This window comes from Cebidichthys violaceus, unplaced genomic scaffold (assembly GCF_023349555.1).
Source record: "Cebidichthys violaceus isolate CVI_PGR_0920_01 unplaced genomic scaffold, fCebVio1.0.p SCAF_571, whole genome shotgun sequence".
Taxonomy (NCBI): domain Eukaryota; kingdom Metazoa; phylum Chordata; class Actinopteri; order Perciformes; family Stichaeidae; genus Cebidichthys; species Cebidichthys violaceus.
This window is the reverse complement of record NW_027176785.1, coordinates 103-15,000: the sequence shown is the minus strand read 5'-3', so window position 1 is coordinate 15,000 and position 14,898 is coordinate 103. Positions and strand designations below refer to the sequence as shown.

The 14,898-nt window shown below is 45.7% G+C and overlaps 1 protein-coding gene across 1 annotated transcript in view; it reads right to left on the bottom strand.

Moving 5' to 3' along the window:
* LOC137888737 (EH domain-binding protein 1-like) overlaps positions 1-13,826 on the bottom strand; it is a 24,316-nt gene extending 10,490 nt beyond the window's left edge. Inside the window, exons 1-4 of the mRNA XM_068732202.1 lie at positions 13,784-13,826; positions 7,708-8,514; positions 6,149-6,190; positions 5,560-5,706 (exon numbers count right to left, since the gene is read on the bottom strand). Of these exons, the coding sequence (XP_068588303.1) occupies positions 5,560-5,706; positions 6,149-6,190; positions 7,708-8,460 (942 nt within the window). The 5' untranslated portion in view covers positions 8,461-8,514; positions 13,784-13,826. The remainder of the gene's footprint in view (positions 1-5,559; positions 5,707-6,148; positions 6,191-7,707; positions 8,515-13,783) is intronic.
* Positions 13,827-14,898: the final 1,072 nt, after the last annotated feature.

Here is a 14,898-nt window from a genome sequence, read left to right as displayed (position 1 = left end):
TGTGTGTGTGTGTGTGTGTGTGTGTGTGTGTGTGTGTGTGTGTGTGTGTGTGTGTATTTTCAACTTTCCTCTCTGATGGCTTGATCAGCTCTTGTGATGCAATTGAGAGAGCTGTCTTTCTCTTGCTCGTTAACGCGCACACACACACACACACACACACACACACACACACACACACACACACACACACACTTTAGAGACTGCCTTTGATCTCCACTCCAGCCAATTCAGCCACGACACATACCCACACACTCCAACACACACACACACACACACCAAAGAAACTGCCCACCAAACTATTTAGTTTCATTAAGCGCTGATTCTTCAAAAAGAAGAGAGAGAGCAAGAGAAAAGAGAAAGAGGAGGATGAGAGAAAAGGGAGAGCTGGGAGAAGAAAGGGACGGCAGCCACATTAAAATGAGACCTGGAGAAAAACTATTACTGCAGGGAGAACGCTGAAGAGGAGAGAGGACAGGAGGAGGAGGAGGAGGAGGAGGAGGAGGAAAGGACAAAGTGTGGACTAAATAGGAGGCCGTATTTGCATTTTCAAAATAGACATTTTTGAAATGCTCCTTCACTGGTGGATTTCTCTAATGTGAATTAAAGCTTCTTCTTTTAATACAAACAAAATCCGCAGTAAGAATATTTACATTTGTATCAAATGTGAGATTAATTAAATACAATTTCAATAACAGACTTCTTGTAAAGTACTCTAAATTTGTTTGTTTATTCTATTGTACATTTTTATATATTTATTTAATTATATGTTTATTGTTATGCACCAAACAACAAGCCAAAAATTCCTCGTATGTGCAAACGTACTTTGCCATAAACTGATCCTGATTAGATGCATGTATTTTTAGTCTGGTAAACTCACAGCGTTCTATATGTGTTGTCTTCTCAGTTGCAGCTTTTGGATTATGAAATGAAGTTATAATAATGGGCTCAAGTAGGTCAAACTGTCAACACTCACATTAAACTGCCGTTTCCTCTGTTGTGATAAGTTGACACAAGTTCACTCTCCCACTTGTCCGCTTGTGTTTGGGCACCGACACCGAGGTAACAAGCAGCCTGTTACCAGTGTGACGCGTCTCTCTTCTAACACACACACACACACACACACACACACACACACACACACACACACACACACACACACACACACACACACACACACACACACACACACACACACACACACACACACACACACACACAGAGTTGCTCACAATGAAGCAGCCACTAAAAGGTGCTTCTCATGTTTTTGGGGGAACCGTGCCGAGGTTCAGCCGAGGAGCGCTTTGTTTCCAGACACGAATGTAAAGAAAGTGAAATGAAGAAACGAGGACATGAACGCAGTCAAGTCTGGATCAGAGCGACGGACAGCAGACGACAACACCCACAGGTCACAACGGCAGAGGCCCGGGAGTCCCCTCCACTTCTGAAGAGGAGGAGAGAGAAGGGGGGAGACGGAGGAGAAGAGGGAGGAGGAGGAGGAGGAGGTGGTCGGCAAAAATCAAACGAGACCCAATTATAGGAATCACAACGAGTCAGTGAGCAGAGGGAACTCTCCTACCTGGAAAACACCGAGGCATGTGCGTGCACGCTCAAACCAACGTGCACAGGTGCTACATAACTGCACACACACATATTTGTATTTTTTACACACACACACACACACACACACACACACACACACACACACACACACACACACACACACACACACACACACGAGCAAAAACGCTTGCACACAAACACACACACACACACTTCTTCCCAAAACCTAGTGTGGATCCTGATAATTAGCCTGGCCAGGCCGGTGTGAAATTACTGTTCTCATCTGCTAATGGATGAGAAGACCTGAAGCGAATAGAGAGAGAGAGAGAGAGAGACACACACACACACACACACACACACACACACACACACACACACACACACACACACACACACACACACACACACACACACACACACACACACACTTCTCCCTTAAAAATAATAACAGAGGGAAAGACTAAAAAAGTAATAGTAAGAAAAACAAAAATAGGGATGTTTGCAATAAAGTCTGTATATTTACTGATTAATGACCCATCCGGCTGCTGTGTGAGCATCTGTACTGTGACTATATGTTGTGAAGGCCACCTATGAGGAGGAGGAGGAGGAGGAGGAGGTGAAACTATTAGTAAGCACTGCTTGTCCATTAAAAAGACTACAGCGAGAAGGACAGACAAGAGAAACAAGATGGAGAGAACAAGGGAGGACACGAGAGAAACACAGAGAAACACACAAAGGACTCGGAGGAAAAGAAAGAAAATTAAAAAAAAAAGAAAGGAGATGGAGACAAAAAGAGAAAGTGAGTGAGAAGACAGGGAGGGAGAGGAAGAGAGGAAAGTGAACCTGTGACCTTAGATGAAAGAACCAGTCACTGTGGGCTACAATTAGGGATGGCAGGAGGGAGAGCATAGGTCAAGAGAACAGGGCTACACACACACACACACACACACACACACACACACACACACACACACACACACACACACAGCCCACATATTGTTCTGCATCAGGCTACAGTCATACTGCTGTCAGACATTGTAGCGGTTCATGTGTTTGTATTCATGCATAATAAATTGCAGAGACCTACAACTGTCACCGGTCGTTCTTTTAACGAGAGCCGAACTGACTGCAGCCACAAAGACGTCATCTCTTCCCTGTAAATGTAAAGATGTCGGTAAACAAAAAAAAAAAAAGTACAGGAGATAACAGTAGAATCATCATCCTCACACTGATCTGAATATATTGCACCTTTCGTTGATGCTTTTAAAAGTGTAATTGTTTGGACGTGTACGTTACGAGATCAACGCTACGGAGGAAGCTGTGAGGACAGGTGCATGATGGGAGAGAGGGTTTATCGTCCACTCGGTGACAGAATGACTTCTTATGAAGAAACGTAGAAATAGAACAGGAGTAGAACGGACGTGTGACGTGGTGATCCTTCAATGATTTTTGGGACTGATTGATGTTTGTTCTGTCACATAAAAACCAAAACTTCTACATGTTTTAAACACAGTTTGGTTCATAGATCTCAGACTAACCGATTTGTCTTTTGTGCTTTAAACGCAGCCCCTCCTCTCCCTTCCGCCCAAATCATTGTGTTGGCCCCACATTAGCCACTTCCCTGGGAGAATGACGCCCGCTTTAATTGAATTAAATTATACCTTATGCATGCTAAACCGCAAAGCACCTACTTAGACGGATGGGAGAGTTAAATGGGAAAGGCTCGGGCCTCTCCAGCTGATAACACGGACACACACACACACACACACACACACACACACACACACACACACACACACACACGCTAATCAAAACAAGACATCAAGTAATCTAATCTGAATCACTAACAATTATCAGCACATTGGCCTCAAGGCCAGTCGTATTCCTTTGATCAATGTTTTCTATTAAAAAAAGTGTAAACAATTCAATATCTTCCTCTAACCCCCCCCACACACACACACCCCTGCTTCCTTTAAGCGTGTGTGTGTGTGTGTGTGTGTGTGTGTGTGTGTGTGTGTGTGTGTGTGGTAGGGGGGTTATTAACCAATTGTCCTTGGAAATGAGTAAGGAAATCAGGAGGAGAGAGAGAGAGAGCGACGGGTTTGTCTGGGTACTTTAAGGAGCTAATCTAAGTGAAGTCGGCCATCTTGCCGCACAACAAGGGACAGAAGAGGACCTTTCTTTTTTTTTTTTTTTTTTTTGGTCGCCAAGGAAATAGAACTGCAGCTTTGAAACACTCTTTTAATTTCTCTCCTTCTTTCTCTGAAGACGTTTTAACGCCGGCGGTCCTTCGAGGTTTTCCTCGAAGATTATGTGGAAACGGTTATTCCCGCGGCCGGACACCAAACGCACACATTAGCATGACTGCACCACAGACAAACACCGACGACACACTCGTGTACACAAGCATGCACGCACGCACACACACACACACACACACACACACACACACACACACACACACACGCTCTGTAAAACGCATCTAATTCAAGGGCATATATCTCTTTAAGGATTCAGGCGGCAGAATGCGGCTGCTGCCTTTCAGATATTTCATTACCAAAGAGTGTTTATTTCATTTTCACCCTCAAATCCGTTGTCGTCACAATTCTCACCAGACCCCCGTCCCTTTCTCCGGAACGTTCGGAAACGTCACTGAGGATTTGACAACAGTGCTTTCCCAGGGTAAGTCCTGGTCCATCTGTGTGCCCCCCCCCCCCCTCCTCTCCTCCACCCAGTATATTATGTTCAGTGGACCGTGCTCGGTTCAGAGCTGCAATTTCACTCACGTCTTCTCTAGTCTAGTTTGCTTCGGAACAGCGATTCCTGGGCACTCTTTTTTCTTTCTTTTTTTTAACCGTGAATGTACTTTTGCTGACAGGTGTGTGTGTAGGTGTGTGTGTGTGTGTGGACAACATTTACTCAGTGTTCGGGGGGGGAAATTGAGGGGGCAGCAAATTTGGTCGGGATGTCGTAAAAAATAAATAAAATTGTGCCGAGTCAAGACGACTAAAACTGAAAGAGAGAGAACTGTTTAAAGAGAGAAGGAGGGAGTCCATCCACATTTCTCACTGACATGTTCAGGTTGTGACGTTCAGCGGCCCATAAGAGAGTCTGAGCAGGAAGTTAATAAGGGGAAGAAGAAAAAAAATACAGTGTCGACTCCTTCTAAAGTGTTCAACAAAGTGGACTGCCAGAGGATGAGACGGGGCTTTTCCAGCACGTTGCAAGTGTAGCGAGCAGCGAATAGCGAGTCGTGGAAGTGACAAGGAGGGTAGCTGAAGAGGCTGCTGGTCACTCTATTAGCTGCTGCTGCTGCTCACGGAGCAAAGAGGCAGACGACTCAGACTCAGGACGGCCTTCACTCAAGCTTCCTTTATACTCCTCCGCAGAGTATGCACAGCGGCCTTTAAACTGTACGCGCTGCAACATTCTCCGAAAATGCGAAAAGGGCGAACAAACAAAAATGTGCTGTGAGGAATCAAAAAGACCACGAGTGAAACTCAAGAGATACGAACGTAAGACCGTAGGTGTAACCGCCGACAGGCCATAAATCAACCTCCACTATGACGAGGAGAGATTGGAATTATCTGGAGACTCATATCTCTTTATATTTATGGAAAGAAAGTCAAATGTTAAAAGTATTATAAAGAAACAAAAGGTTGAATATCCTGGAGACTATTTGGCTGCAAATATTTGAGAGACCTCCTGTTTCTAAAGCATTTAAAAGCGAATTGTCCGTCTTTAAATAGTGCAAAGTACATGTGACAGGTCACGTGATCGCGCTCACTACACACAGAGGAGGTCAGACAGACCGGACCCCCCCCCTCAGAATACATGAAGACGCCTCAGGTACAGACGGAAAAAAAAAAGAGTTGGGAGGAGAGGCAGTATCAGAGTAAGGACTGTCAACGGTTTTCAGTCCACACACACACACACACACACACACACACACACACACACACACACACACACACACACACAGAGAGAGCTTTGACTTACGTCACAGACGCCTGTGGCCCTGTTTGGTGCCGTGACGGAGGAGTTGGGGACGTTCTTGTTGCCGGCCTTCATCGCAGCGTCTCTGCGGGCCTGTTCCAGGAGGAGGCGGGCTCTCTCCTTCAGCTCCTCCTGACGAGACAGCACCTTCTGCGGGCAACAAAACACAGAGCTCGTTTCTGATGACGCGGCGTTCTTTAGTGAGAAATGAGTGCTGGTAGACTCTCGCATATTGTTCTTGAAGAGTGAATACGAGTATTTCTATTTCACCTTTACCCACCAATTGATTTTGTGCTTTCATATATTTTTGTGCCGTTATCGTCATGAATACTTTCACACAGGATATATTGTGCGGCAAAAGAGCGGCATGCTTTAGCCAATCCCAAGTTTAACCTGCAGCATATCTGTGAAGCAGCATCAACACGGAGGCTCCGTAGTCCAAACCAAGACTTTTATTACTCCTTTCAACCATGACAAGCACAGACCAGATCCGCTCCTGCTGTTCTTACCTTTCACAATAAAAGCCCTACACATAATATACTTGCAGGCGAGTGTTTTTAGCATTTTTGCGTCACTTCAAATGTGTACTCACCTTCTCAGCAGGGGGGCTCGCTACAGGGGCAGGGGTCGGCTCCTTTGAAAGACAAAAATACGACATTAACTACAGGTGTGTGAGAAAAAAGTATACAAAGTTACACTCTGGACTGGTTTCCATTCAAATGTGATTCTTATAAAATGTACTAACTTGTGTAATTTAGTCAATAAGTGACACATAAATGATCATTTATAGCTAGAGCAGCATGTTTTCTCATGTCCTGTTTGTACAGTGAGCAGGTGGGGGTAGAAAAAAAAAGAAGACACAAGTGGATCTAAATGTAGGAGTCGGGGACACGTCCCCCATGACAAACAGGACTTTATGGGGCCAGCCTCCAGCTCCTGACGGGGTCCAGTGGTGTGGAGAGCATGACGGCTTTTGACAAGAAAGCAAAAACACACCTGGCTTAGAATTTTATCTGCCAGGTAATCCCGGCTGTATTATAACAAGGGGGGGGGGGGGGGTCTACCTCTGGTTCAGACGGAGCAGCGTTACAACAATGTTTATCCTTTCAACAAGTCAAATCTGGCCCGGGCGCAGGCGAGGATGCGTCTCGCTAACTTGATAACAGCGGATCAAAAAACGGGGTGTCATAACTGTCATAAACCCCCCCCCCACCCCTCCCCCTGCTGCCCCGTGACCTTTCGACTTGTAAACAGGAAGCGGTAATCTGGGGTTAAACCGACGCAGGCGGGAATGTATTCAACGTGTGTGTGTGTGTGTGTGTGTGTGTGTGTGTGTGTGTGTGTGTGTGTGACTGAGATGAGGTGTGCTTCGCGCAAAGCGTCGCCACGCCTGAGCGGTCGCGGCACCGACTGCCATCAACTGAAGGGATGAGAAATATAATGAAAAATATAATGAAATGTCAAAAGCAGGGGGTTTCTCCTTCTGTAGTCGCCACGTGTTAAAGGGGCCCCGGCCTTCCACGCCGTCTGGCTCTCGGCACGACGAGACAGGCGACGACAAACATCTAATGCAGAAACGGGAGAATTTCTTTTTTTCTTTTTTCTTCTCGGTTACGGTCATCTCTGCAACGGCATCGACGAGGTCGGGATTTTAGAAGCTTAGCGAAAAGCGCCGGGGAGGAAATGAGTGTTCACCGATTCCCTCTGTCTTATGACGGATGCAGCGGTGGAAGTTTCAATCAAAAACAAAAAAAAAAACATGAAGGATCCATTTGGGGGGGGGGGGGTGCAGGTAGACGCCGTCATGAATGTTAATACCGGACTTAAGTAGCGAGACGTGAATTAGCGTACGTCACACAGAAGGATCCAGAGGTTGTTTAAGGTTCAGGACTTATAATTAGCTGTGAGATAGTTTAATCTATCGCTTACTGACCCTTGAAGGACGCGTGTGACTACATTCAAAAATATTCCTGTATCTTTACTTCTCTTGTATTAAAACAGAGGGACATGAGAAATAAGAAATAAAATGGACAGCATGTAAAAAGAAAAAGGTGATGTTAGCTCTTACAAAACCAAAGTACAAATAAACAAATACATTCTTTCCTGTTGGTGTGTTGAAATGCTCAGTGTGTTTGTTCTCTGGGTGGTGACCTGTTTGGGAGGCGTGTCTGTGTGGTTGACTGGAGGGGAGCTGGTTTCTGAGGCGGGCTCAGACTCCGAGTGACGCAGGCTGGCCCTCTTCTTCTTGATGAGGTCTGCGTCCCTGTTGTAGGAGAAGCCCAGTTTCTGGTGGGGCGGCGAGGCCCCTCTCCTGGTGGGGGACCCCGGGTCTGTACCTCCCTCCCTTCGCTCCTCTCCCACCTCATCCTTCCGCTGCCTCTCCTTCTCCATCTCTCTCTCCACTCTCTGCGGCAGCTCGCTGAGGTCCAGAGTGTTGGCTTTGAGCAGATTCGCCCGGTCCTCGGAGCTCGACGTCGGCGTCTTGTGGGTCGAGTCCGTCGCCGTGGCGGGTAACGCCGTGCGTGGTGACGGGACAGGGGGGGAGGACTGCAAAGGCCCCGCCGCCGCCGAGCTGACCGCTCCCGCTTCTCCGGCCTTCCGACCCGGCTCCGCCGCCTCGTCCTCGGCGGCTTCGGTGCCGTTGGATTCGGCGTCGACCCCGCCGGCGGACTCGTCGGGCTCAGAGTTGGCCTGGCGGTGCTGCACGTCGTTGAGCTCGGCGTAGAACTTGTCCTGGCCGATGGAGGCGTTCGTGTCCGTTTCGAAGTCGCCCACCTTGTAGGTGCTGCGGCTGCTGTTGGCCTCGATCTGCACCACGTTGAGCTCCTCGCCGGAGAAGTGGGCCCGGATCTGGTACAGGTAGGTCATCACCGTCAGCTTGTCGGGGATGGCCAGCAGCACCATGTCCGACGGCTCCAGGAGGCGGGAGATGCCGAGGCTCGCAAAGCCGTCATATGCCTGAACAAAAAAAAAAAAAAAAGACAAACTTTCAATTACAGAGTCAAACTGGGCTGAGAAATGGACGGAGTCTGGTTTCTTTATTCAAACCTGGGTTGTATTTGGTGCATTGCAATGCATGATCCATGTGTGCCTGTGTGTTTGTGAGTGAGAGACACCTTTGGCATGACTGCTGACAGGTCATGTCAGGGATGGCTGTCCCCGATAAGAGACACAGATACCCCAAGACAGAGCGCTTAATCCCAAAGTAAGTGTGTGTGTGTGTGTGTGTGTGTGTGTGTCCCCTTATCGCTCCCCTACATCAACCTGCCCACGCTCTCCGTCACGCGTGTAATTGGTCTGATTAGAGTCTGATGAGAAAAATACAGGTTTGATTATCAAGCGACACACGAAAAGACCCCCAATCCCCCCCCCCCCCATCACCAGATAGACTGAGACAGAGAGAGCGGGGATGAAAACCATTATCGCAGCCAATGACAGGTAAATAAATAGATTAACAACACACGCACACGCACACACACACACACACACACACACACACACACACACACACACACACCCTCCCCATCCATCTGTCCCAGGTATCACAGCTTGTATCTGGGCTGCTTGATAGTGTTGATCTGATTCAGACCTGTTGCGGCGCTCGTTTGTTTCACTGCCTCCGCAGATCTTCGCAGGTCCATCAGTCTCTCTTCCAAACCCTCCTCAGGGTGATTTTCACCGTTATTTACTCCGGGGATTGCTGACTCCTATTCTGCTCATGTCCTCCTCCACAATTTGACTGTGTTCTTATATAATTTGAGATAAAATTCCCGATATGGTAAATAAATGCCTCATTGTTCTCTTTGAAAATGACACAATGTTCACGGTGTCTGTGGAATACAGCATGTAGGCCACATTTCACCAGACCTTGTGTCTCCTACGATCTGGATATTGCATTAGTCCATTAATTAAGCATGGAGCTACCAACAGGTGATCCCACGTTGAAGAGCTATGACGTGAACTTCTTGTGTCAAGTATAATTATATAGTTCATACGTGTTATTAATCACCACAGAGTGTTTATTGTGTGGAAAGTGATTTTGGACAAAGCTCAGAATGAAGTGAATCTGAGAGATGTTTCTCAATTTACAATCAATTATGACGTCTTTTGTTAAGGGGGGGAGGGGGGAGGAGTCTTTTTCACTCTCACCTCCTTTTGTACCCGATCTATTGATGAAAAGTATGTGTTTGTGCTCGCAGAGACAAGGCAGGAAGAAAGAACCGACGGCGGGAAAAAAGAAAAGGGAGTTTGCCTTTACAGCGAGCCGGTTTAAGTTCCTCCCTCACCTCCTTCCCCCGGCAGAAAGGGGAGATAAAAGAAAGAGATAAAAGAAAGAGAGAAAGAACATGGGGGAATAAGAGGGCCTGATTGGGTTTCTAACACGCATTCAGGGGAGCAAAGTGTGCTCACATTGTTCCAGTGGAGGCCGTGAAAGAGAGCGACAACTCTGCTGCTCAATAGGGGGGGGGAGTGAAAGAGAGAGAGAGAGAGAGAGCGCAAGAGAGAGAGAGAGAGAAAGAGAGAGAGAGAGAAAAAGAGAGCGAGAGAGAGTGAAAGAGAGAGAGAGAGAGTGAAAGAGAGAGAGAGAGAGAGAGAGAGAGAGAGAGAGAGAGAGAGAGAGAAAGAGAGAGAGAGAGAGAGAGTGAAAGAGAGAGAGAGAACTGACTAAATATTCTATGTTGTTGTTATTGTTGCAATGGGTTGGTCTGTCTCAATACTTTAAAAACAACAATAAAGGAGCTTTATGACACAGATTAACAATCAGGCTCTGGCTACACAGACAACAACAACAACAATTTAAAATATTACCAGAATCAAAAAAAATATGTTGCATCTATTGGTATCAGGCAGAACACAACGGGTATAAAAGATCACAAAAATATTAAAAATGTAAACTCCTCAGTCCAGATATGGTCACTTCCTGTTCACTGGTTCCATCCAAAATGGCGACAGCAAAATTTGACTTTCTGTAAAGTTTTTGCGTGCAGCCAATTTTTAAATATAATATATATATATATATATATATATATATATATAATATATATATATATATATATAAATATATATATATATATATATATAATATATATATATATATATATAAATATATATATATATATATAAATATATATATATATATATATATATATAAATATATATATATATATATATATATATAAATATATAAATATATATATATATATAAATATATATATATATATAAATATATATATATATATATATATATATATATAAATATATATATATATATAAATATATAATATATATATATATATTTAATATCTAATGCGAGGTGTGACTGGTCCACTACCACGGCAGCTCCAGCCCCACACAGGGCGAGGTCACTCTCGTCTGTAGTAAACACCTGTTGCTTCTGATTGAAAACCACTGAACGCTTCCATTCACATGAGGGGGAGCAAAGGAAGTGATCTACTGGGATCAGCATCACTTTAAGGGTTACTTAGTCATGATGGATTTCCTTATAAAAAAATATTATTATAAATGATCATTATTTCACTTATATCAGTGAACTGCTTGATTGATCAATTTGAAATGAGTCAATAGAACTGATCTTGTGACTCGAGCAACATTTGTGTCCAATATGAATATCATGTATTCTGTTTTCTCACTTTCCGTCTGACAAAGCATTTGGTTCGGACTAAATGTCACCGTCGTCATCTTCTCCCCCCCCCCCCCCCCCTCGCTCCCAGTGACTGACAGCTATCTATCGCTGTCAATCATCAACACTGCCCCTCCCCCTCCTCTCTCGGTTGTGCTCAGGAGCTTTAGCCGGCTGCTTGGTGCTACGCTATCAGATGCCATGACAAATGACTTCTCCTTGGCCTCATTACACACACACACACACACACACACACACACACACACACACACACACACACACACACAGAGACGAGACACGCAAACTCCTCAAACAACCAGATGAACATGTGGACAAACACACACACACACACACACACACACACACACACACACACACACACACACACACACACACACACACACACACACACACACACACACACACACACACATAATGGATCATTTCAAAGGCTGTAAGTGTTCTGAATATTCACTTCTCCCCCCCCCCCCAGTATTGATTGTCCTTATCTGTCATAATTCAGCACAGTCTGGGCTCATTGCAATCACTCCTCACAGATAGACTGTGAAAGGAGGAGGGGGGGGATGGGGGGGCACGTCTATCAACTGGCCATGAAAAGCAAGAGATAGTTGTCATTTCCATTTCTATCCGATTCAATAAATTCTATACATTCTAATAACTCCTCATAAAGCATCTCTACGCAGCATCTTGAATGTGAAAGAAGTCTCTTTTCATCGGCCCTCGTTCGTACATGAATGTCTTTCTCTCGTTCGTACACGAACGTCTTTCTCTCGTTCGTACACGAACGTCTTTCTCTCGTTCGTACACGACTGTCTTTCTCTCGTTCGTACACGACTGTCTTTCTCTCGTTCGTACACGAACGTCTTTCTCTCGTTCGTACACGACTGTCTTTCTCTTGTTCGTACACGAATGTCTTTCTCTTGTTCGTACACGACTGTCTTTCTCTCGTTCGTACACGAATGTCTTTCTCTTGTTCGTACACGAATGTCTTTCTCTCGTTCTTGCTCTTTGGGATCATCAACCCCACTGTGTGTGTGTGTGTGTGTGGGGGGGGGGGGGGGGGGGGGTCCTCTTTTACGAGCACCCCTTTCCTCCTCTTGTTCCCACACCTTCAGGGTGCTGCATGACAGCACTTTCACTCGTTCACAAATCACAGCCCCCTACAACACAGGGTGTAATTCGTGCACAACCACTGCATGTGACATGTTCTGGAAACGCACCAGCAACATCTCTGGGAGGTGATTTTATGGTTTGTTCTTGGTGAAGCGAACAAGATTTCACACTTTTTGTAATGCATTGAACATATTTAAGAGATAAATCCAACTTTTAAGGACATTTCCGAATCGTTGGATAAAAGGAAAAGAAAGAAACCTGCACAATTAAACTTAACAGGAACTAGAAAAAAACACATTTAGTAGCTCTAACTTTGTTCGGCATACTCCCAATGCTGCTACATGAGCAGCGGAGGAAGCCGATATCTACCTCCGCTACGTCTCCTCAGCCCGCTCGGCCAAAACGCACACGAGCAGCTGGTGTAGATCTTTACAGAGTCGCTGCAGCTATTCACCAGCTATCGCCTTCTATACGGCATATTCCCATATTACCTATATCCAGCCAATTTCTTCAGGGCTACTTGAGCACCTGGAGGGTGAGGGGGGGCAGTTAGCAGATATGGGATTGGGTCTCTCGCTCTCCCTCCAACTGTGGTTATTGTCAACAGGGTAGCATTCATGCCTAACAGGGCCACCAGAGGTTATCGCAGAGCCAGAGTGTGTGTGAGGAGAGGAAATCAAGCTGCGGGGACCCGACGCGGATCGCTCTGTGTAGGGCCTCGGGGGCCAAAGAGGGGACAGGGCGTCTGTGTCTGTGTGTGTGTGTGTGTGTGTGTGTGTGCGAGTGAGTGTGTAGTAAAGGTGTGCATTTGTGCGTTTTCGGGAAAAAGTAAATGTGTTTGTGAAGAGCCAGAGGGACCGAGGAGAGAGGGGGGGGGGGGGTCATGTGTGCAGATATGATGACATAGGGCGACTGTGTGAATGTGTTATTCACTTGAGCGTTAGGAGTGAGCGCATTTATGTTAGTTGCGGGAGGAACATAGATTACAGTTTACACACACGCAAACAAAACTAATCAAAGCAAGATAAATATGCTATTATTATACACACACACACACACACACACACACACACACACACACACACACACACACACACACACACACACACACACACACACACACACACACAGCAGAGGTAGTTCAGTAAGCTCCCAGCTGGCAGCGAGAGCTACAAGATTAGCATCTCACCTCTGCCAGGTGACTACTGTCATTATAACGTTCTGTCTGCCATCACGTGTTTCCACCCTCAAAAAAAAAAACCTCACGACACACACACACACGCACACGCACACGCACACGCACACGCACACGCACACGCACACGCACACGCACACGCACACGCACACGGCATCCAGGGATTAATGGCAGATCTGTAAATAAAAGGGCCGAACGGAGACGTGGATGGGAGGGAGCTAAGTGGTGTGAAGGGCCCAGCGGTGGCTGCCTCTTACCTTTTTGTTGTTTTCTTTAATATCCTGAGGATTGAGCGACTTGTAGTCTCTGGAAAGAAACAGTGGGGAGGGTCGGCAGAGGAGGCAGGGAGGCGGAGAGAAAAAAGAGAGAGAGCGGGAGGGAGAGAGAGAATGGGAGACAGAGAGAGAGATAGCGGGGTGGGGGGGGGGGGGGGGGGAGAGGTGCGTTTAAATATGCGTCACATGTAATGGCATTAGAACTGTAACATGCAATTTCATAGCAGTGCAATCAACAGAACTAATAGAGTGGAAAATATGTAAAAATAACACACCAGAGTGCAAAGGCACACACACACACACACACACACACACACACACACACACACACACACACACACACACACACACACACACACACACACACACACACACACACACACTTCAGATAAATTATCTTCATGTCTTCTCTCTTGATGGGGCTGCAGGTTTTTTCCATATGTAGTACTTTTGAGTGTTAAATACATACATTAAATACTAAACATTTAAGGAATCTCTCACACACACACACACACACACACACACACACACACACACACACACACACACACACACACACACACACGTTAACAAAGAACTATAACCACACACCCAGAAGAGATAAGTGGCGGCGTCAGACACGCAGCAACTGTGTATTCAAATAAGTAAATGACAGATTGGATCCTGTGTGTTTAAGAACGTACACATCTGGGCTCTGAATCAAACACGGCGACAGGGATGATGGATAAGGGGAACCAGCGTGATGACAGGTTAGTGGACAAATACGGCCGATCCGACACCAGCGCGTTAAAAGCATTAAAGAGATCAGAATTCTCTCTCTAACATCTGTTTTATATTGCTGTGAAAACATCTCCTTCAAACATTTATTCAACAAACTAAATTCTTCAAGACTACATTTAAAAAACATCTTGACAGCTTTATAATTTACCTTCTTACAGAGCTCATTTTTACTGAATAGAGCTTGAACGCATCATAATATAACTCAATGTGACCTCCACTAGCGTTAGCCGTTAGCTCCGTTAATTAGCCAAGAAGGACTGTGCTGCCCACCGGCTGCTAACAGCTAACAGCTAACGTTAACTAGCTCTCCTTCTGAC